This window comes from Fistularia commersonii, chromosome 3 (assembly GCF_037954325.1).
Source record: "Fistularia commersonii isolate RoL2024-O1a breed Wild chromosome 3, RoL_Fcom_v1.0, whole genome shotgun sequence".
NCBI classification, from domain to species: domain Eukaryota; kingdom Metazoa; phylum Chordata; class Actinopteri; order Syngnathiformes; family Fistulariidae; genus Fistularia; species Fistularia commersonii.
Window position 1 is genome coordinate 18469431 of NC_141286.1, and position 23848 is coordinate 18493278.

General features: G+C 38.3%; 1 protein-coding gene across 2 annotated transcripts in view; it reads left to right on the plus strand.

Annotated features, from left to right (window-relative positions):
• The window catches only part of mpped2a (metallophosphoesterase domain containing 2a), a 71448-nt gene that overhangs the window by 36592 nt on the left and 11008 nt on the right, over positions 1 to 23848 (plus strand). For both annotated transcript variants that reach the window (XM_086143977.1, XM_086143978.1), the window contains one exon: positions 563 to 788. In XM_086143977.1, the coding sequence (XP_086000103.1) occupies positions 563 to 788 (226 nt within the window). The remainder of the gene's footprint in view (positions 1 to 562; positions 789 to 23848) is intronic.

Here is a 23848-nt window from a genome sequence, read left to right on the forward strand (position 1 = left end):
ATTATCATCATTTTAATTTGAATAATAATCATTCATCAGTTTTTTTTTTTCTTCTTTTCTTTTGTCTGTATGTGGAGGCATTCAACCCCTTAATCCTCTCAAATCCAATGTAATGTCAGTCTGTCTACCATTTCAATTAATTTTTGGCCCTAACCCTTGCCTTTTGATTTTTACATTTTTTTACTTAATTCCACTTAGATTTGCATTCCTCTTTATCTGCTAAGCTTTCAATTTTTGGCCCAGTTTGCAAATTTTGAATTTTCACCTCAGTTTCTTTTCAGCAATTCCTCATTCTTTCTTCAGTTTCTTACAGCACACAGCATTCACTTTTCATTTCATTCTGGGAATGCTATTTATTGCCTCACATTTGAAGACTTTTTTGGGATAAGTTATAGGATTGCGGTCGCCTAAATCCATGCTTGCATTAAACTTTGATTCATAATCCTTCACGTATTTCAAGAGAGTGTGTCAAATGAAGGCCTCTGATGCTAAATCTTTGAATTGTTAAAGCAGAAAATAGATTGAGGTTTCCGGTCACCATGTTATTGCTTATTTTTTTCAGGTGGCCTTCCCTACGAGTTCAAAGTGGTAATTGCTGGAAACCATGAGCTGACCTTCGATAAGGACTTTATGGCTGAGCTGGTCAAGCAGGATTACTACCGATTCCCTTCAGTGTCCAAACTCAAACCAGAGGACTTTGACAATGTCCAGTCGCTCCTCACAAACTGTGTGTACCTGCAAGACTCGGATGTCACCATAAAGGGATTCCGGATATATGGGACGCCATGGTAAGAGAGACCACCTTTATAATCTTCTCTGTCCCTGCCTACAAATGCCCTGGCCACTTCTGCCTTTCAGAATCACCAAGTTACCTTTCTGTGTTATGTTTTGGATCCCTGAAGTGAAGGCTTGCTTGGCAGTTTTCCAACTCCCATCCCTGCAGTGAGTCTAGACACTGCTGTCTGCTCTCAGTCAGGGGCCTCTCTTACATGCCAGGTGCTATTCTCAGCTCACACATGGCTTTATGTGCTCCACACCTTTGCCTACTCCTGGGGCTTACGTTACACCTGTGTTTTGACACAGGGTTAAGTGATATGCGTGGTACCAGGACATTCTGTCAATAGGCTCTCGTGTAAAAAGAAAGGAGGGAAAAGAGGATGATTGGGTGAGAAACAGTAAAAGCAGCATACTTTCAACAAACAGAAGCAGGGTCAAGTGTGGTTAAAGGTTTTTGTGCAGTGAAAGCATTTATTATGATGGATGAAAGGGCCTGATGCTACTGCTGCATTCACAAATAAATACTGCTTCACATGCAGTTTTGCTTTCATGCTCAGTTGTCTTCATACACTGTGACTTGGGTTTGTCAAATAGGTTTTGAGGTTTTAGACAACTGTCCTGCACAAAGACACAGTAATACAACAGGTGCATTTAAAAATAATGTTTTCCAGGAAAATTTTTAAAGCAGATCAGCAGTTCAAATATCACGGGGGATCTGTAATGATGAATGAATGTTAGACAACATCAATTATTCTCTAAAAGGAGTCAAAAGAGGGGGGGGGGTAAATTGACTTCGTAATATATTTTTTCAATATTGTCTACCTTTGTAATCTGGCCTTGGATAATGTATTCTTTTTTCAAAATCAAGGGAAAATAGTCATTTTAGAAAACAATTTCTTTTATACGTCTAGAAATCATTCCTGACAGACAAATCTCCCACAGCTCATCAAGTCATCAAAAAAAGAGTAAAAGAAGAAAACATTACAATTTACTTATATGCAAAGAATGACCAGGGAATTATTGAGTATTGGCATTTCAATAAGCCTCTAAATAAAACTACTGAAAAAGAATTAAAAATAGTTAAAATGAAAACATTTTATAATGACATCCTCCATCAACATCCTCCTGCCACAGTCTTGCAGTCTGACCTCGACTCTTGACTTCAACTTCATGTTTTGTTCTGCAGCGTCTGAGGAACTTCCCCGTCCTTTTATGATGCCCTCTATTCTCTCTGCACATCAGTTCTCACAGGAGTCTTCCAAACTTAAAATAACCATTTAGGTCAGTCCTTCCGCCTTTTTGTAGCTATAATTAGCATGTTTGCAGCCTGCCATCAGAGGTGGTAGAGGACACCGAGGGGGGGGGGGCATAGCAGCAAGAAGAAGATATTACCCTTTTCCCTTGATGTGGCTCGGTGCATCCCGTTCAAGAAACAAAAAAAAATTCAAAATACGTTTGACTATTAAATGCATCGAATGAAATACGTAGCTGACAAATCCATGTGGTGCAAAATGACTCAGTTATTTTCTTCCCAATCGGTCATGTTTAATGATAAAATGAAGAATCAGCGATGGGCTTTTGTTGGGGTTAAACAAGGAAGCAGATGTTGCACATGTTACTGGTCCTTAAATACAATGTTTTCAATGGCATTGTAATGCTTTTCTTCTTCTTGGGGGAAAAAAATTTGCATAAGTGTAATGGCGAAGCAAGTTGGGTTATATCTAATCTGGCAGCAGACATAGTGCCATAGTGCTATATGGGCATCTTTTTAAAAGTTACAGCTGAAATGTTCTAACATGTTCCAAAGCAGTACTGATGTAGTGTTTACTCACTATACCCAAGGACACTATATCATGATCGGCAGCATTACATTGGAACTTCAGTGTAAGTAAGGCTTCGGGTTGGAAGGCCATTGTTGCAGCTGCATGGACAGAAAATCTGATCAAAGTTACAAGAATTAAGTTTGAAAGTGATTGATGTGTGTATGTCATTGATTTAAGAACATGTGCTGCCCACAATTTGGTCCCCTTCTATTCACTTCTTGCATTTTATCAATACAGGCTGTCAGGGTGGTCCACAGTTACTGACAGCATCTTTATAGTTAAGGCTGATACATGAGTAAATCTGTATCTCCCCTCCCCAAGCCATCTTGATTTCAATACTCTAGTTTGGGAAAACAGGATGCTGAATTCCCTCCCTGGTGGATGTTTAGTATGAGGGCTGGTAAGTGTCTGTTGTGACAGCTGGGGGTCTCATGAGAAGCCTAGTAGACAGCTTGGCCGCCCCTTCTGTGCCCCGCCTTGGCTTCCTCACCTCCTTCACACCCATATGCCACTGTGGCCTGTTGTCTGTTCTGTTTGTCCAGTGTGAGGTCTCACTTAGCCATGTCCTGACCCTGCACCTCATAATAAACAGTCACCTAGATGCTGAGAAGCCCATTCTCAAAAGTGGCTCATTGCTTAATTAATGTAATTTAGGATAAAAATGTAGTTGGCATCCACATTCTGAAGGGTAAGGAAAAAAAAAATTCAACTCTGTTTTGAATCAATGTAGCATACAGGTAGGGGATTTTAGTCGCACAATTGTTCTGTTTTCTCCCCCTTGAATAAATGAAGTGTAAAATTAAGATGCAAAATGAATATATTTGACAATGTTAACAGCACTACACCCGAATATTGTACCTCTCTCTGCAGCACTTGAGTGGAATATTGAATGGCTGAATGGTTCCTCATTTTCATCACATCTTTAAGCCAAACTTGAAATCTGCCAAGTTACAGAAACAAGTTCTATCTAAGGCCAGCTTTTTCTCTGAAAAACTTTGGTTTTGTGAAACGTGACATTTCTTCCTTTTAAGAACGGAACACTGTTATTTACTGGTGTAGGTACTATTCACAGAGCAAACAGTGACATTTGACACAAGTCTCATTTAGGAGAAATAGCAGGTTTCAGTAGGCTCTAAAGAAAGTCACCTCAGGTTTGAAAAGAAAATTAAAAGAAACATCCTGTTCTGAGGAGCTACCTTACATTTTTCTTTCTATCACAAATATATTTACATTTTTACGTTATAGTCTATCATTTAGTAACTTTTCAATCCATGTTGTTATGAATGATGTTAGGCTGTTTTAGTTTTTAAACATTATCACTTTTATCATTGCCTTAATTGGACTGCATTTGTGAGGTTGTTCCGTTATGTTGACAGACTTAAGTAACAATTATCAATGTGCAAAATGAATAGAATTTGAATTCTAAATTCATGCCCCACCTCCTCTGTTGAAGTTTTAAAAAAGAAAAAGCTTTTGATGACATGTTGTTGGTATAGCTATTTCTTTTGACAATCATTACACTCTCTCTAGATTGAGACAAAAAAGATTACATTACGCACACTATAACTAAACCAGTATTGAAATGAGAGGACATTGAAATATTTTCATGTAATTTTGTACCTGAATGAGAATGCACAGATTTTCAAAATGTGATCCCTTGAGCTGATCTAGATGTGAAAACTAATCCATATGCAATCCCTTTTTAGACAACTATTGAATCCCTCTCTCTGCAAGTTTTTGATATTGACTAGCAGTACAGATATATCCCTATTTATGTTACTTATTGAGTGGTTTGACAATCTTTGTTAAGTTTTGGTCATGACTACAACATAATGGCAATGAAGCCTTGTGATGCAATCTTGTTCAGTAGTCTTCAGTTTTTTTTTATATTCTCTGATACACTTCTTCACCTCTTTCTGAAAACAAACACAGCCATTTGACAACAAGCAGCAAAACAGAGCTTTTCTTTTCAACATGTATTGTTGTGCTTTTGAACAAGCCACAGTTGTCTTGAGGATGTCCGTATCAAAGAGATGCTCCATTTCCCTGAGAATTTAGTTCGAGGAATTTTATAGATTGTTTCCCTCCCTCAACCTTAACTGTTTTTTCCAACTGTTCACAAGGAAATGAAGAATAAGCGTAAAGCACAGCATTTCAGTGGAGCTGGGCCATAAATCCAAACTTAATGAAAATCACAGTCTGGCATTTTGCAATTTCCAATCACAGTAAGGTGCAGTATTTCTTAATGAAGAGAAATATGTATAATGCACAGTTGCCCTGGAAGATCATCCAGATGGGACATTGTGAGCGCTGTGCTCTGCCCTTTAATATTGTGTAAATAACCAAATAACCTTTTGACAATACCTTAGCTGGTCCAAGAAGTACAAATTTGGGAGATCAACAAAGGTTATTGAGGAGGCATCCAAACTTTGTGAAGAGTGTGAGATTGATGCGGTTGTATCAGTGGACCAAATCTTTAAGCTTGCTTGTCCTCTTTCTAACCAAGAGCATTAATGCTAAGACCTTAAAAAAAATACATTCAGCTGTCAAGTTACATCAGTGTTGAATTGTACTGCCTCGTAAAACTAGTTTTTGGTTTACACATAGTGGGATAACTTGTTGGTGTGCGCCTTTTTCTGGTCACACTTCATAGAACACTACCACTTATTTGAATTGGGCTTTTCATGTTTAATTCTGGAGGGACTTAAGATTTTATTTGCGTAATCTTTTAAATCTTATAAAAGAGTTGAATTGCTCATTTTTACTATCATTATTGTGTCTCCACTTACTTGAATAAAGCTGGTTAGATAGAGACATTGGAAAATTTTGTAAAGTTGTGAATTGTTCTAAACCCCAGACTTAGTTCTTGACCTACCCTGGTTTGCTTTTCTTGTAAAATGAAGTAAAAGCGTTCTACCATGAAAGACATACAGCACACAGTTTAATGACAGATGCTTAACAGACCAAATACCCAGACCATCGTTCCTGCTTCACACACCACTGTGCTCTCACACACGTACGCACACACACACACACACACACACACACACACAACCAACCACTCATACTTTGGAAAGATGTACAGAACCCTGCACTTCGTCAGTCAAACTTCTTTAATGGAACCTGAAGGACTTTTTCACATCATTAACCGTGTCAAGTTTCAAGCAACAACCTTTTAAGCAAAAAACATAGTTTAGGTCTGAACTTGTTCAAAATGGTGAGCAAGTTGACAGAAAGAGTTTCTCTTTTGTAATCAGGAGGTAAATACTGAGCTGATTGGTTGATACATCCTTACTTTCATGATCTAGTTCTATCAGAAATTGTGTCAATAAATGTACATAAATGCATGATTTATCAAAACTTAATATTTGCATATGGCCTATACTTTTAAATTTTTTCAACTCCTCTATGTGATTCCAACAAAAACCTCTTGTATCTGCCATATCCAATCAAATTTCTCTCTGCTGTATGGATGCTTGATGTCGTATACTCAGTACTCAGAAAACAAAGGCTTTATATTGATGTTTTGAGAGTATTTATGCAATTTTGAAAGACTATATAAAATTTCTTACCATAAATGGCTTTATTTTTGTTGTGTTCATAACTAATGATTCCCAAGCCTACTTCCAAGCCCAGGCACAATCCCTTACCCTCCATTCTCCTTACATTGTTGTTCTTGGTCTCCACACAGTGCAGCTCCTGAATGACATGTGGGGCACTACTTTTACTTTTTTCTTTTTCATCTTCGTTGTTTTTAGTGAGCCTCTTGCAATCAATTGAGGGTCATATTTGCTGCAAAAAAGGGAGAATAAAGGTATGATGTAAGACTAATTGATGGCACTCTTGGGACCAGCTGGCTTATGATTTGGTTCCCATTAAATACTTGATTGCAGTAATGTGATCAGTTTTAATTGGTAACTTCCATGCCTAATCATTTTTAGTCACAGTATAGAGTCACTGGCTCAGACATCAGCCCAGGGAGGAGGAGATGGGAGGGTGGTCACTGATATGGAAGGAATCCTGCTTTTGCCGACTGTGATAAGCTCTACTGACTGATTTGGAACAGAGAAGTATGAACAGGTGTGTGTGTGTGTGTGTGTGTGTGTGTGTGTGTGTGTGTGTGTGCGTGTGTGTGTGTGTGTGTGTACTTAAGCGTGTGCATTTGAAAGAAAGAAAGATGCTTTCCTTTCTATCAGTAGGGATTAAGCGGTTTTTGATACAGGGTTTGACCATGCCTCTACTCCCTGGTTGCAGATCAAACTGTTGCTACTCCCTCTGCTTCCTCCTCCGTTATCCTCATTGCCCTCCTCTTTCCTCTTCTTTTTCATCCCCAGGGGATCCATTCATATTACTTCCTCTCCCATACAGTTGTATTGTGCTCACTCTCCATCTCATTTTTATTTTATTCTTGGGCTTATTTCAATCTCTAAGATGTTTCTCTTTTCTATGCATCACATCCCTGTCTTTGTGTTTCTCCTCTCACTATTGATAGCATTTCGTTTCTGGCCCTCAATCCAGTTAACCTTCCTCTCCCTTCAAAATATATAGTTTGGATTTTATTGAGTAATGCAATAGAGACCTCTTTTGGTTTGTTTATTCAATAGCAAATCAATCCACCAGCACTTTGTGTGTGTGTGTGTGTGTGTGTGTGTGTGTGTGTGTGTGTGTGTGTGTGTGTGTGTGTGTGTGTGTGTGTGTGTGTGTGTGGGCACGTACCCCAGGGGCAGCAGATTAAATCCAACTGCCCTCATTTGACTCTGAAACTCACCTCAGGGGAAACTGGAGGGCCAAATGTAGATTTGTCATTTGCAGATTTTTGTTTTATTCATGTATTCATTTTCACACTAAAGGTCAGTGTGTATGCGTGTGTGTGCATATAAGAGTTATTTAGATAAGGTTACAGTTAGGTTGAGCAATGGGTATTGATGTTTTAATAATGGCATGATGTAGCTAATTTCTCATGATTTAAAAAAAAGAATTAAAAAAAAAGATTTAATGTTATTATCCCTGAACCTCCATTACAATCAACTCTCTCTTGACAATCTACAGTGTCTAGAATTCATTTCCAAAAGTACTGTATGTGGACGCAAAGCCCTGCACTGTAAATGTATGAATCTTACTGACCAGTTTAGGAAGAAAGTTAAAATCCTTTACAGCAAAAAGGATGTTTGTTAAAGCCATTCTCAGCTTTCACATTGAAAATCTTGATCATTCATTCAGGTTTGCTCATACTTTCTATAATATAATTAACGTCAAGATTAGAAAAAAAAAATGTTTAACTACCCTCTTCTCTCTCGCTCTCTCTCTCCCCCTCCCCCTCACTCTCCGGAAGCGGTCTATTCTTCAGTGAACATCCTGGTGTTGGAAATTAAGGAACACCCTTGACCCTTAACTCACACACACACATCCACCCAGGACATGCCGTGTTATTATAGTACTTAAGCAGCCAGACTGGAAGAAAAGAGTAAGACCAAAAAGGAGATTTATGGATGTGGTGAACGAAGACATGCAGTTACTGGGTGTGACAGAAAAAGATGCAGCGGACAGGGGAGGATAGAAACAAATGATCCACTGTGATGTCACCTAATTAGAGAGAAACCAGAAGAAGAAGATTATTGTTGTCCTACTTAGAAAACAGTCTGTGTTCTTTTTAGTGACTGAACAGACTCCTGGAAAATAAAGCCTTCCTGAGAAATAATTTAACTGAACTGATCCGGAATTCTTTTAATTCATCCACCATTATATGTCATGGAACAAAATTTATTGTTAACAAAGCAATTTGTAAAAAACATGTCCACAATGAAAAGTTTGGCCTTCTCAATCATAACTAAACCAATCATAACTAAACCATAACCAACGCAACCCTAAATTTTCTTTCTCATTCTCTCTCTCTGGCTCTCTGTTTCTATCAAGTATATATGTATTATAGACATAATATTTCTACACAGATTTTGAAAGTGATTTTATCAGCATTTCCTTTATACATCATTAAATGAAGATACATTTATTTAAAGTGCCTCACCTTGTCTATACACTAAACATGGTAACATACTACACACATTCCTTGATAGTTTTATACACTTATGCACTTTTTGGTGACTTTTCATTTTGATTTTTAACTTTTTGTTTCCATATGTTGGGATTCACCCAAATCTTCCATTTCTGTCTGCTTTTTTTTAGCTTAATCACCCTTAAGTCAGACTCACGCCAGTTTGTCAGCTTGTGTTGGAAACATGCCTGTAACACACATAACCATGCACTCTTCAGTCTTTGTGTGATCATATTGCAGTGTTACTTCCAGTGAGGCAAAAAGTACTGACGAATATCCATCACCAAAAAGTCTAGGGCTTCTTGGTTACTGTCCCCTCCTTTTTGGCCCAACAGAGAGATTGTTTTATAAAACTATATCTCAGTTTGTAGGAGCTTCCAAGAATTTCCTCCAAAGGTTTTTACATCTCCACAACTGGTAAAGGAGCAGTTGACCAGAGGAATTATATACTGGAATTCCCAGTTCCTAATGACGGTTATGTTTAGTTCTGTAGATTTTTCCAGCTAAATTAATCCTACTATGTTCATTGGTGTTATCCTTTAAGGCCATTTTTCTAACCATGATTTGGCCTTGGAGAGATCATCAAGTCTTTCAATCTGTTGAATTTATAGTGCAGTTGCAAGACTTGTATGTATTTGTCCATTTGACTTTAAAGGTATGAGTCCCACTACAGTCAAGGACATTCAAATGGAGTCTTTGCACTTACAGGACTGTCTCAGAAAATTAGAACATTGTGATAAAGTTCTTTTTCTTCTGTAATGCAAGTGCAAAAACAAAAATGTCATACATTCTGGATTCATTACAAATCATCTGAAATATCGCAAGCCTTTTATTATTTTAATATTGCTGATTATGGCTTACATCTTAAGAAAACTCAAAAATCCTACCTCAAAATATTAGAATATCGTGAAAAAGTAATTTTGTCTTTTTTTTTAATTTAATCAATTTAATTTTCAGAGACAGTCCTGTATAGGCGCATCTGACCGGTCTAGATTATAGTAAGTATAGAATAAAAGACTGCACAACAACTGAGAAAACTTACAGGAGATTGTCTGGCATGTCTTTTAGATTTTTTTTTCATGTAGACAGCATTATCACATTGCGGCAATGTTTCAGAATCAATGAGATAATTGTTGACTGATGTTAAAATTTGACATCTTTATTCAGTGAAGTATTGAATTGTCATTCTATTGAAAACTGAGGTTTTGATGGAAGGCTCAGCTTTTATCAGTCATTCTTTCTTGTTAGGCCATCAGTGCTGGGAAGGGAAATTTCACAGGGATGTCTTATAATGGACAGTCATTAATTGACCATAAACTGTCAACCAAAATATAATGTGCTGTTGAGAAAACAGTCAGCCCTCTTAATAAGTGTTTTCATAATGAAAGGTTAATGTTTAAATGTGGAAATAGCACTGCAAAGAGCAACACAACATGTTTATAAACATCCCTGGTGTTGCAGCTGCAGGTGGTTGTCAGGCTACTATTACAAGGAGGATCAGACAGCATGGAGCCTCTTGTATCTGGTTTGATGGGGGCGGCCCATCCAGGTCTCGGTCTGGCGTGCATGCATGAACTCACACCAGTGGAATGAATGTAAGCGATAACTGACAGTCATACCGTGCTGTATGAAAACACCTTATAACACACAGCATTCCCTACTCAATAACTCCTCCTCCATACACATATACAGTAGGAAATCACTATCAAGATATTAATATTAAACAGTGAATAGGGTAGTGACATTCTGTACAGTTTCATTGATGTGTTTTACATCTCACTGACTTCTTTTGATATGCTAACCCCGATGCCAATTTGAAGCCCGAATATGTCAGAAGGAGAGTGATTATTATTGTTTAATAAAACTTTCTACAACGATTATGGTGTGCATCAGTCACCTTGGCAGGACGACCACAATATGGCCGGCTGCTCCATCAACCCGTCAAAAAGAGCTAATGCGGCCACATCATCTGATGAATATAAACCAGACCTAGTGAAGGAAAAAGGTTAATTAAGCACATTACTTTGATGTTTCTACTCTCTTGAGTTTAGTTTTGTACTATTTGTTGAAGAAAACATTGATTTTTCAAATTAAACTTTATTTGCTTACTTCACGTCAGTTTTCTTTGGTAGACAAAGAAATCTATGTGCAATTTTTAATTTTATCTATTCCCCTCAGGGATCAAAACAGCAAATCATCAGCCTCCATCTTACCCTATCCTCTGGATCCCGTTCTCACCCACCCTATCCTCTGCATCTTCTGGACTCTCAAGAATCCACCTGCATGAGTTATCTAATGAAAGAGTGACTTAATCTTTTCCTGAGAGGGTGAAAATTGGAGCTGTACAATGTGATGTTATTGACATTGAAAACTTAAACATATCCTGTGTCTTATCTTGAGTGAACAAGTTCTATCATTTGTGAATTATGTGATATTCATGATTCGCACAGTTCTTTTCTTATTTAATTGCTTGTCAAAATCTTCTTTTCTTAGCAACTGGACTTAAATTTCTTCTTGCTGTTTGACCCCTCATCCGAGACGCTTCTTCTAATGACCCGTGGGCAGTTACCAAATATACCTGCCACGTTTGGCCAAGGACCACCCGAACCCTGGCAGCTCATGCTGTGAGCCGAAAGTGCTAACCACTGCACCACTGTGTCGTCTTGTTCAAGTTATATTATTGTTTAAATTATATTACTGTTGTTTCGTCTGTTTTCTATTGAAGCCATACGCTGTTTTTCGTTATTAGCCTATTTTCATCTGAGAAACTTCAAGTTTGATTTATTTCAAAAAAGATGGCGCAAATGCTTTGGTTAAAAATGATTCATACAGCAAAGCTGTCCTTGATCCTGGTGTTTGTGAATGTAATTTGACCTCCTTCTCTGCTCACCCAGCTTCATTATCAAAGGACAATGAATATTTTTAAGTCTTTAATCTGTTTATGTCAGCAGCAGAGTCTTCCTGCGAGGGTTCCTTTTGAGTGTGATGGAAGATAAAAATAGAACGCTCAGTGAACGAAAGTAATAGTGTGAAATAACAGAGAGAGACAGCTGTGTGGTGTGTTTCCGCTTTGTAGTCCTGCAGTAGCCTGTTAACACTGCTCTGAGGTCAGATCAGTGTTTGTCCTCAGCGCTGTGGTCAGACTGTGGTTACATTACACACAAAGTCTCAGACTGGGAAAGTAATTGTTGCCATTGGTTTGCATGTCTTTGCTTTTGTTTTGGTGTGAGGGCTCAATGTGGTTAGTCCCCTCCACGGCACATCATTTTAACTCTTCATACTGTTTCCTGACTAATCTTATGGAGGTTAGTGGTAAAACTATGTAACAGAGTCACTATCAGTCTATAGAGGCATAGAAAGGTTTTGTCCTAATACCCTGTGTAATAATGATCATTTGATCATCTAATGCCATACATGCATTTATTCACACACATTGACACGTGTGTGTAAATATACATATGTTGTGCAATACGATACAATTTTGTCAACTGCATGATCGTCATTTGATTGTTTTGCTCGTTTTGTTTGACAGCTCTTAGCCTAATTAGGTGATTTTTGCAACTCTTTTGTAGGGAAAGCAAATACAAGGCACAAGTGTTTCCCGGATAGCAGGAATATGGAAGGAGTCCATTTTGTCGTCTGAACACCAGCAGGGCCCTATGTTCAGAAACCTGTATTTTAATGAATGTGACCAGTGGATGTAGTGGAAGTGACTGTAGAGCTGACTCGCTGCCAAGGCCTGCAGTGTCTGACCTCTGGGTCAACATGCTACTTCAACTCGGACAGTAACAAGAAGCCTCTGAATCTTGATGACATCTATTTACATGTTATTTTATTCATACCTGATCAAGTTTAAGAAGATATCGTTTTATACTGTGGTTAAGACCTTTTTTCTTCCTTTTTCCTTTTGAGTGTGATAAATGGGTTTCTTCAGTACTGCTTTCCATCTATCCTTGAGAACTTGTTTTTTTTTTTTCCCCTCTACTATTAGTCCGACAAAACACAATGTTCTGGGGACAGAGTTTCTTTCATAGGGGAGATATCAGGGCATAGTTCACGTCTACACTGACAGTATTTATTTTTTTCGCTGTGACATGTTTGGCCCCTCGCTGATGGCCTTGCACCTTCACCGTAGCATCCCTGCTCTTTCATCCTGTTGAAAGAGGTCTGAAGTGCCAGCTTCCTATAGATGTTCCGCCACCGTGCTTTTTGAACTTTTCCTCAGCCTTTCACGTTTCTACTTGTGTCTTTGTTCCCTCTCGCACATGACATTGGGTGGATAAATGTGCAGAGGCGTTGTCTTTCTTGAATAGACTACTTCATGAGAATAAGGTGGAGGAGATTTGACAAAAGTGGTTGTTGAGAAGTCGTAGCTGGACTTAGAAAATCAGGTGACCAAATATGGTAGCAGTAAGGCCACTTCATAAGTGCGGGCTTGGAGGTCCCCTGCTGGGAAAATTGTAGTTATGAAGACTTCATACAGTATATCACTCCCTGCCCTAAAGAGCTGAGCAAAACTAGGAAACATCATTCCATGTAGTTTATCTGCTCACTATTCAGTGGAAGAATTAAAAAATAATATTATGAATGATTTACATTTGAAGATTGAAGGTTTTTTTTTTTTTTTTTTTCAAAGAAGCTTTATCAACATCACTCTTCGACTCTGCCCAATAACATGCCAATAAGTAAAGCTTGTCGTTTTTTGACTTATTAAAGAAAAGCCATTCACCATTCTCAACACCTGGGGGGTCCAGAATAAAATATACCCTATGTGACTAATAGAAACGTTAATGGACTTTTACTTAAAATCAATGCAAGTGTGCATCTGTAACATTAATGTTTGTTTCTATCACTGACAGATCGGGAACTCTGATTTTTCTGTATTTAGGAACGTCCTCTACAAAGAAGTTGAACCTGTTCTTTGTCTGCAACAGCCTTCCTTTCTTACACTTCCTTCAACTACTTGCACTTCTCCTTTGTAAAAGGGCGGCCCATTGCTCCTGAGAGCCAGTTTGTGTAGGAGAAAATAAGAGAGAGCTGTGCCAACCTATGACCCCCAAGCTAGTTTGTTTGAGGCTGCAATTGTTTCAATTTGGGAAACTCACAACTGAATACTTTGCACACTCTGATTCCTGCCCAAAACATCGCTGATTTTTATTCAGTCAATTTAAGACAATCTCTTTGCTGTGCTGATTTTCTAGCAGCAAAGTAGACTGAGTTGTTTAATCATTAAATTTTAAAGACATGTTTGGGGAAAAAATAAACAAGTGTTCCAAAGATAACTAAAGGTGGAGTTTTAAAAAATTAAAATGCATATAAAGTTCACTGGAAAAATTTGTTCAATGTGGGCAATGCTACATGTATTATGCTGAATGCATAGGGACACAGCCATACACTTGCAACTCCTGTAGCCCAATTTATGATGGCAAAAATTTTTGAGATTGTTTGGCAGTTGAAACTAACAAGTATTAGTCCATTTTACACAATGATTCTGTAGTCACCATTGTGATGCTCCGTTTGTTTACACAACACAACGCAAAGATTAGGTTTGGTTGTTTTGAAGCATGGGAATTCATCCAGCATTGTGCCATTCTGCATCAGAGCGCAACAAATGAACACAGAAGCATCAGTCTGTTGAAGGAGATATTGCAGTGTTTGTTCTGCTGCACAGATACATCAATGTGCCACAGTGACTACCCCTGCTTCCAGATCAGAGGAATGATCTTTTCCTCCCCTTCTGGATCAAAGATCTTTCATATAGACTCCAAGGTGTAACAACCAAGATAATTAAGGTTGAGAAAGCTATGTAAAAACAATTTTCAAACAAGGTCATACTTTTTGAAATGACTGAACCACAGATTAAGCTTTGATGGTACATATCCGAAAAGTTACAACTGTAGACATGAATATTGAATGAATATTTCTCGATGGTTTTAGCAATGCTGTAATACTTTTGGATTTTAAACCAACCTCTAATGCACAGATATGCTGTTCTGTCAAGCTGCTTGACTTTTCCTGTCAGCCCTGGAGAGTTGGGCTTTGAGGTACACTCAATTTTTGAAAGGATCAATTAGATTTAACAGTGTAGGTGTTATTTTTTGTGTTTTCACCTGGACTACATTGTGACAGTTTTAAAGAGAATAATCCCTGCATTAAGCAAAAATTGAACACAGGATTTTTAGTGTTTGTGGGACCAGCTCCATTCATAGGCTGCAAATAATGTCTATAGATTGCTGGTTACAGGATAACCCCCCCTTGCCCCCCATTAGATAATGTTATAAATTTAAAAAGTAAATTGCAGTATCTTGTTGAGCTTAAGTAGACATGTTTTTACAGTATTGGGCCTACAGATAGACTTGAATAACTTGTTTTTTAGTGACAGGACCCCCTTTACTGCTGTCACAGGGATTCTGAGGTTAGATTGTATTGATGTTGTTTATCTGGTCTGCTCCAAAATCGAACTGTTTTCACGTACTTGGGTCCTATGCAATAAGCCAGGAGATGTCTGATGTTTATCACATTTGTTTGTCCAGAACAGCAAAAAAACAAAAAACATTTATTTTATTAGCTCAAAGCTCATTACCATCCAATTGTTTCCTCTAAAAATCACTAAATTTTACGGCATGGTATTAGATCATCTCGTTTTTTTTTTATAAATTACCAAACTTTAATGCTGAGCATGCCATTATTTTGTCATCAAAATTTCTAAACTGACTTTACTGTGTTCGAGATGGAATCAGCCTTTATAGTCTGATGCAGGCTCATGTGCTTTTCAACCATCACCTGCAATGATGATATTTGCAAATTGGCTTCACAGCTCTATTTGTTACATATGTCCCCTTAAATGATCAGTCTTATTTTTACAAAATGATAATTTTACATAAGAATATGTAGAACTTATAACTTAAAAGAAAAAAAAAAAAAAGCTTTGTTCTCAGATTCCGTGATTGTGAGGGGGTTGAAAGATCTAGAATAGTGTTGCAGTCATTTTAATTAATCTGCAGAAAGATTTTTGTCAAGCAAATGGTCCAGAGATGTGTGACGGGAAGAAAAAGATGAAAAGAAAGCCAGCATGCAGAATACAGCAGGGGATTAAAGACAGTGAGCGAGTGTTACAGACCCCTGGCCAGCTTGCTGCTGTAATGAACATTAGGGCTGCGGCATAAATTTAATGACCTGTGAAACAAACAGCATGGCTGAGACCCATGCCACTGAATGCTAAGTGGCTCTATTATTAATACTAGCTCGGAGATGCCACTGTGTAAACACGCTGTAAGTCTCCTTCCCCTGTGAGCACCTTTAAACACATGCCGCCCGTGTGATGGTGATGCACCGTCTCTTAATACCTGTCTGCAACGGGGTCATGTCTCCTTCTTGGCACATTGTGCATGAACAGAACACCTGTGCTAACTCACAGGATGTGAATAGCTTTGTTCCTAGTTTGGTGAAGGTTAGATACCTCAATCATGAATAACTTACCGAAGGGCCAGGTGAGCAAATGGTAATGAACAGGTTCAGAGCTGTAACAATTTATAAGGAAAGTGAATCTGAAACAGTTGGTCATCCCACACAGTTTGGTCTCATGTGATTGGCATATATAGGAAGATAATTTATCTTCTTTTCCTTTCAGCTGCTTCTTTCAACGGTAGCCACAGCCAATCAACTTCCTCCATCCACCTATTCCATGTATCCTCTTCTCTCACAACTACTGTCCTTTTTCACTACAACCATAAATGTTCTCTTTGGTTGTCCTCGGAGCTTCTTGGCAATTCCACCCTCAGCATCATTTTACCATTATATTCACTATCCCTAAGTCTCCAAAACTGATACACCAACATTTTCCTCCACTTAACACAGTAATTGGCCAGATGTACAGGGATGCGGTATTTCAATTTCCTTCAAGTCTCGGGAAAATGTGGGCTGCTTTCCTCATTTAGGAAATTCTCTTCACCCCCAGTGACAGCTGACTTACCACCAAACCTTTCAAGTTGTTCCATTAGGAATGGAAATAAATACATAAGCCTGTTCTGTCAGACCAGACATGATACAAACTAGCTCTTTACTTGCATTACTCAACCTTTAGGTCTGCAGGTGTATGGGTTGGAAGGCCCCTGCACCAATTGCGAACATTGCAGGTTTAATCAAAAGAATGACAACAGTAGGGTGCACATGGGTGACTATGGAGGCCTGGAGCAAGCCAAATGTCTGCCTCATGAGGAGGGGATATATGACATGCAGAAGCTGCTCGAGGCTATAAAATGCAATCACAATCCCCTGGAAGGGATCCCAAGATGGCTCAGCAACCAGCCAGGAAGAAAAGACGATATGTCAGCCAAGTCCCTAGTTCTCCGCCTGTACCCAACCTCAGGCTACCTGCTCATTCAACAGTGAATGTGGTAAAAACCCCAGGCTGCTCCTTCAGCAGAGTGGCAGCGGTGGGCTACCCCTATTATCAGCACTAGGGTTGGTGGTTGGGTTTACATCTGACATCTGAATCTGTCCATCTGTTTTTTTTTGTTTTTGTTTTTTTTTTCTTCACTGTGTTTGTCATGCTGTATATGTGTGTACATGAGCAAATCCTGGGCCCAGTAGGACTCCATCTTGTTTTCTATCCCATGCTGCGTCTCCTGCTATGAGGGGATAAATATTTGAAAAGCAGCACAAGCCCTGTGGCCGTGGCTGCTTTGACCTGAGGTATGGCAGGCCTGAATCAGCTGTACCTTCTACTGCAGTGACTTCTTTTTCTCTACCTAAACATGGATTTCAGCTTTAAGTGAGTCTTACTATCCTGGCCATTATTCTTTGTCAAGATGGTGTGAAAGGCCTGCAACTTAAGTGCAGGCAGTGCTGATTTCAGCCAAACTGAAAAGCCCAGATGAATAAGTAATGCCATCAATGACAACAAGTCTGAACACCCAGTAGAGCTGCTAAGTGCAGAAGTGTTTTTAATAGAAAGAAAATGAGTTTTCTTCACGTTTTAGAAGGAATAGGATGTAAATGATTCAAGACAAAAGAGTAAAATGAAAAGAGATCAGACTCTGGAAATGTAATTTATTTATTGTGGGTTTCCTCTCAAAAATCCAAGATTTTGAATGTGGTTACTTGTTATGTGGACAAGCATCATAATATTATACACTCTACTATAGCGTATTTTCTGTGATATGTGGGTTTTAGCTCTGCTGTTATTCTTTATTGTTTAAGTAAGAAAACTTAGCTCTAGACCAAAAATTTATACGACTCATATTTATCACATCTTGACTTTGTGCTTTCAATGACAAAATCTGGTCCTTGAATTAGCGTCTCTCTCATTTTGGCATAGAGGATGTGAATCAGCCTGCATTGCAGACCAACCACCACTCAATCTAGCAAACTTTCTTACCCACGGGAGGCATTGGCCTTTGCTGCCAGTTCCATATCCCCATGAGAACCCTCTATGTTTTGACATATCTGAGACCACAGCAGTGGGCTTCAGGCCCCCTCTGCCAGCTCCAGCGCCAGAGCCCCTCTCAAGGAACCTTCGGCAGGCTGTCTTTGTACTTATGGGTTTTCTAAACCTGCGTCAAGAGTCCAAATATGGGGGTGTGAGTATAGCTCAGAGAAATGATGATAGAATGATGATAAAAAAGATTAAAATAATTTATTTGCTGATGTTTTTATATTGCATAGAAAATTACTCTATTCAGCACTGTTTCCAGTATACACAAACACATACAGTACAACTTTGTCTGTATTGTTAAATGAAGGTATTATTTTGCTTTCTCTGTGTCACATTTACCCCAGTAGAGCTTGTGTAGCTGAACAAGCAAAAAATACAGCACCCCCCATGCCAATTTATGCACCCAGGAGATACTTTGTTGGCAAAGTATTTCCAAATGAATTAATTCAAAGAGTTGGAAATTGCTTTTTGATATTAAGGCTAATTGGAAAACTCTTAATGTTTGATAAATTCATGAAAAATTTAGGGAGGACATTGAAAACATCAGAGCCCCTAAAATTTAACATTCACAACAAGTGAGATGGGTTAACCCCATCCGCCCACCACCACCATCGCCACGCAACACACTTTCTCACACACTTAGTCTTCCACCAAGGCGAGTTGCCCATGAGGGAGATGTGAATTGTTCAGGGAGTCATCAATCATGGCAGTAACAGCAGCGCTGTAAACAGAAGGGCAGTCTACCTACTCGTTTCTGCATGGCTGTGATAGCATTCACATTGTCCTACAGCACTTCCTTTCCTTCCTGCTGACCTCTGCACAGTTTTGGTGGTAAGGACAGCACTCTGCTTATCTCTACTCACTGAATTTAGACCCCCCCCGTCCCCCAGGTTGGAACACCCAGGTGAGAGCAGTGATGTTATATCATAAATAAAAGCACTTTGGAGTTGTGACCTCCACCAAGCCATCATCACTAATAATCAATTTGACTTTGGGATAGAATAGAAGAGAATAGAACAGTTGCCACTGGAATGGCTCACGTGAAATGTTTTCTTACAGTAGATTATGAAGAACTCCATCATGAAAAACACATTGAAACCAATCAAGAGGCAAATTAATTTATTTTTGGTTTTTAGACTCATTATTTTGTGTGTAGTTAGTTAATTCATGGAGAGAATAGACAGTAGAGTAATAATTAATTAATCAATTAATTAATTAACAAAATTAGCCCCCACAGAAGGGAGTAAATTAATTTCTGAGCTTGGTCCATGCTATCAATCATGTTGTCAGTGTAAATGTCCTGAGCAGTTTACTTCACAAAAGAGCTGGAAACTGGGTTTCCTTTTCTCTCAATGCATGTCCATTCATCCCTGGAATTGGGTCTTGGTAATCTTCTCGGGAAAATTGTGTCTGATAATGTTATGTCTGTTCATTATTTTTAAGATCCTGAATTTCATTTTTTTTTTTTCTTGGTCTATATTTCATGGGTGTATTGCAAATCCTTCACCCCTTTGACCACAGTGCCTTGTGTTTTTTTGTTTTGTCTGTGTTCTTGCACTTAGTATCCAAACCCTTAAGATCAACAATGCCAGTCTGTGTGCTTTCCTGTGCCTATTGTTGCTGCTATGTTTCTGTGCCCTCGCTAACATCCACTCGTTGTAAGGTCAAGACAATAGCTGCAGACAGAGTGCCATGTATCTGCAGTAGTTTGACCCTGCAGCTCTTCCTGTTGTCTTTAACACCCCCCCTCATCCCACCCTCTTGATCTCTGACCTCTGCTGCCAAGACTGCCTGCCTTTAATGTGATGGGTGTGCTCCCATCCCTCTTAACAGGTCTCTGTGAAAACTGTCTCCTTGGGTTCTCATGATTATCTGGAGGACAATATTGCAGAATATATCAACACTTAAAAAATCAAAGCGAGTTGTTATCAAGAAAAGTGCTGTTGCGCTTTCTTTTTAGTAACTCACTAATATTTGGTAAAGGATGGAAAAATGTCAGTATTTCTGTTGTTCACACAGTGACTGCCAATGGTAGTGAGACAGTGAACAATGTATAAAATACAACATCACAACCCAAATTCAGTCAAATTGGCATTCATATGCATCTTGTAATTGCCCCCAGGGGACAAAGTTTTATGAGTCTCTATTTGAGTCTTGAGTTCTACTGGAAATAATAATACAATAAACTGCACAGTTAACCCAGATTGAAGTTACATTGAATGTCTACTACATAACACACAGCTTGATGTGAAACTGTTCAACAGATGTTTTTTGATGTAATTACTTTGCTAATTACCAATTGCACTATTCGAAAAATAAGACAATCCAAGCTTTTAAAATTAAAATCTCCAGTAGAATACAAAAATCGCTGAAACCAAATAACGGCTCTTCAACAAGAAAAAAAAATGGTCTATGAATATGGTGTTTTCAAGAATTATGTTTTAAATGTAATAACAATTTTGACATCCTTTCATCTGATTGATCGATGAACCCTGGCATTAGAGGACTCAGTGGCTTCACAGATAAGGTATTATTGCTGCATATCGTCATCTCCACACAAGACCATTTGAATCTAGAGGGTGGCTAGGATGACCAAGCAATTCCTGTAGTTTTGCAGGAAAAAGGAGAATTGCAGACAAACTGTATGAAGGAAAACCTTGTACTGAGCAGTGAGGAATTTAAGATGATGCCTGAAGACATTGTTTGTAATTGTACAGTTATAGACTTTTTGTGATGGACCATGAGTAGTCATAATGATCCTACTGAATCATTTAATTTTTTTCTTTATCTAGTGTCAGTATGTATGTCACATTCAAGCAGCTGTTTCAATATTTTCAATTCACTTGCAGACCCAGAGCTGTAGCCATCGTGCTTTTTGAAAAGTAGTAAAAGGGTACGATTGTGAATTGGTGCATCTGTGTAACGCAGTGGTTGTATTCGATTTTCAAATCACCTTGTCCCTTTTAGAATCAATATTGAATAGGCCGTGGCGATGGTCTTTAGAACAGATCTGGGAATGAAACCTTGCCAGTTTTTGTCACAGAATTTCCCCTGCTCACTTATTTCCCAGATATATTATCCTCCCACCCCCCTTTACTCCACTCCCTCCCTACTCTGCCCTCTGTGGTCCACATTGTTCTTCAGGATCAAGTTCACTGAGGTCGAGCAGGAGAAGGGTAATGGGACCCTTGTCCTTGTGTCTCAGGGCAGGTTGAATAGGTCTCAGCCCCATCCCCCAGCCCCCAACCCCATATGGACTCTCTGAATAGGACCCAGATTCCTCCTCTTTTTATTAGTCTGGTTTCTGGTTTCTACAGAACTGCCCAGTATTCTGACAGATCCATAATTCACAGTGTTTAGATTCCTTGTTCACATGTAGACACATCCTTGTTCCCATAACACCTCACCACTCTTCCTAAACCCCACCTGCCACATTCAAAAGCAGAGACACACACCAGGGACACGCAGCAGGTCTGTGCTGTTTTATACATGAACACATAGATTAGAGCCCACTCAGTTCACAAGCCTCCAGACACAAATCATTCACATAAATCTGTTTCTTCCCTCAGTGACCCCAGTATGTTAACGGTCTTAAGTCGTCTGCTCACTCTGCTGCTAGTACAGTAAACATGTCACAGTAACTGTGTCTCACACTTCTCGAAAATATTCCTTCACTCTTAATATTGCAGACACTATGAATGAACTGCAAGAATGTTCTGAGTATGTCTACAATCTCCATATTTGTGGAAGTTCTCCGATATCCAGGTCATGGTTAATTTCGAGAGCTTCAAGGGAAGAAAATCAAGTCTACTTGTCACAAGAAGAGTTTGAAAAGAATTATACAATCTCCATAGTCAGTCTATGTTTGGGTAATGATAGGTTCCACTGTGTTTTGACCCGCTTTTTTTTAACCAACAACAAACATGCATCATTGCCAACATCTGGTAAAAAGTAGGACTGACAGCCTGGATAACAGATCACTCATTTTGTGATACTTTGACATAATCAATATAAATATAGATTGCAGTTAAGGCTGGGGAATTTCATATCACATGCAGAAGATATTTAAAATGCTTTTTTATTGATGCATCACAATATAAGCTTGGGCACAGTTCCTCACAGGTCTGATAATCAATTTGTCCCCAGGATAATCGGGGAATATTTTCATTGTACTTCTGTCTGAACACTGCTTTCAATGATAAAAAAACTTTGAAAGAAATCTGACAAAAATCAGATCAATGATTCTTATGTGAATAGCTTGAATTATCAAATATTAAAAATATTTTCTGACATGAACATTTGCATATAATTCTGTGCTAAATATCAGTAAAAATTTGAGGCTGTTCTCATTATTTTTGATTTGATTTTAAAGTGATTTTTTTTCAATGAATGTTATTGGAAATTCCAAGTGTTTTTTTATAATGTGTTTTTAATAATAATTGTATTGTTTTTTTTAGCATGCTAGCCAATATATGCAGGATATTTCAGTTTCAATTTGAAATAACAATGCAACATCACAGTACTTATCTTACTAATTTGATTTAAATCCGCTTTATCAACATTTGAAATCACTGACCAGAGATGTTTAAAAACAATTCAACTTCAACATTTCTGTTGAGCCTTTGTTGTTATCCTTTACCTTGAAATTTTCTTGTGAATACCTCATTACCTCAATACCTTTTGATGTAATGTGGTTCTTTTGTATATTTTCATGTTTCTATTGTGCAACAAGCCAATGAAGGAGATTGTGGTAATATGTTCAATCTCATAACAAATACTTTTTCTTTAGATATTGTGTCAAGATGCTGACAAAATTAACTCATATCTAGCTCAGTGATCACCAATTAATTATAAATTCAGATTTTCTGACATGTACATGGCTAACTTCCGAAAATACACGTGAAACTGCTTCTCAACTCTCTTTTCCCAAGGATTTTGTCTGCAGATACTTCAAGACATCAAGATAGTTTATATGCCTATTAGCCTAAGGGGGAAAACCCTGAAAATATATAATAAAATGTTATGTGTTTCAAAAATGCCATGTCTACTGGGAAGATATGCAGTTTTGCACCTCTTAACCAGCATCTCCATGAAAAATAACTACATATTGTGGTAATGTAGATTGTTATTGCCATGGTAGAACCTTAACAACATTGCCTTGTCTGCTTTTTGATAAAGCAGTTCTTCTCATGCAATTCTATACTCAAGTCTCCACATTAAATCCTCTTCTTATCTGAATTTGGGGTTAAAGTTTCATTGATTTTGGTTGATATGGTGTTTATTCATTTATCAACCTCAACAATAATTCTATTTAAGCTGTGATTTTCTCAAGTACATCCAGAAACACATCATACAACAAGTCTCCAAGGGCAACTAATGCTTCAGTAGTCAAACAGTTTCATCACAATGCCAACGTGTGTCAGCTATACCCTGCAATCCCTTCTGACTTGACACCTAAGTTTTTGAATCTTTATTTAAAATTTTGGACCTTAGTTTTTTGGTTGATATTCTTTATCAGTCCACAAATTTGAGCAATTTATTGGTTCATAAAGGTCAGGAAGAATGGAAAGCTGTTTCCGCAGTTGATGTCACTGACGTTTCTTTTGTGTGAAGACACAAGATGGCGGTGCATTCGGGTGCAGCGGCTTTGTGCTCTCTGGTTTGGTGCTTTTTTTTCTACTTGTACCTCTATTCTTCTGTTCTTTTACTCAGAGTAGACATGATCATATTTTTGAAATGACTCACTGTCTTTGAACTATTTAC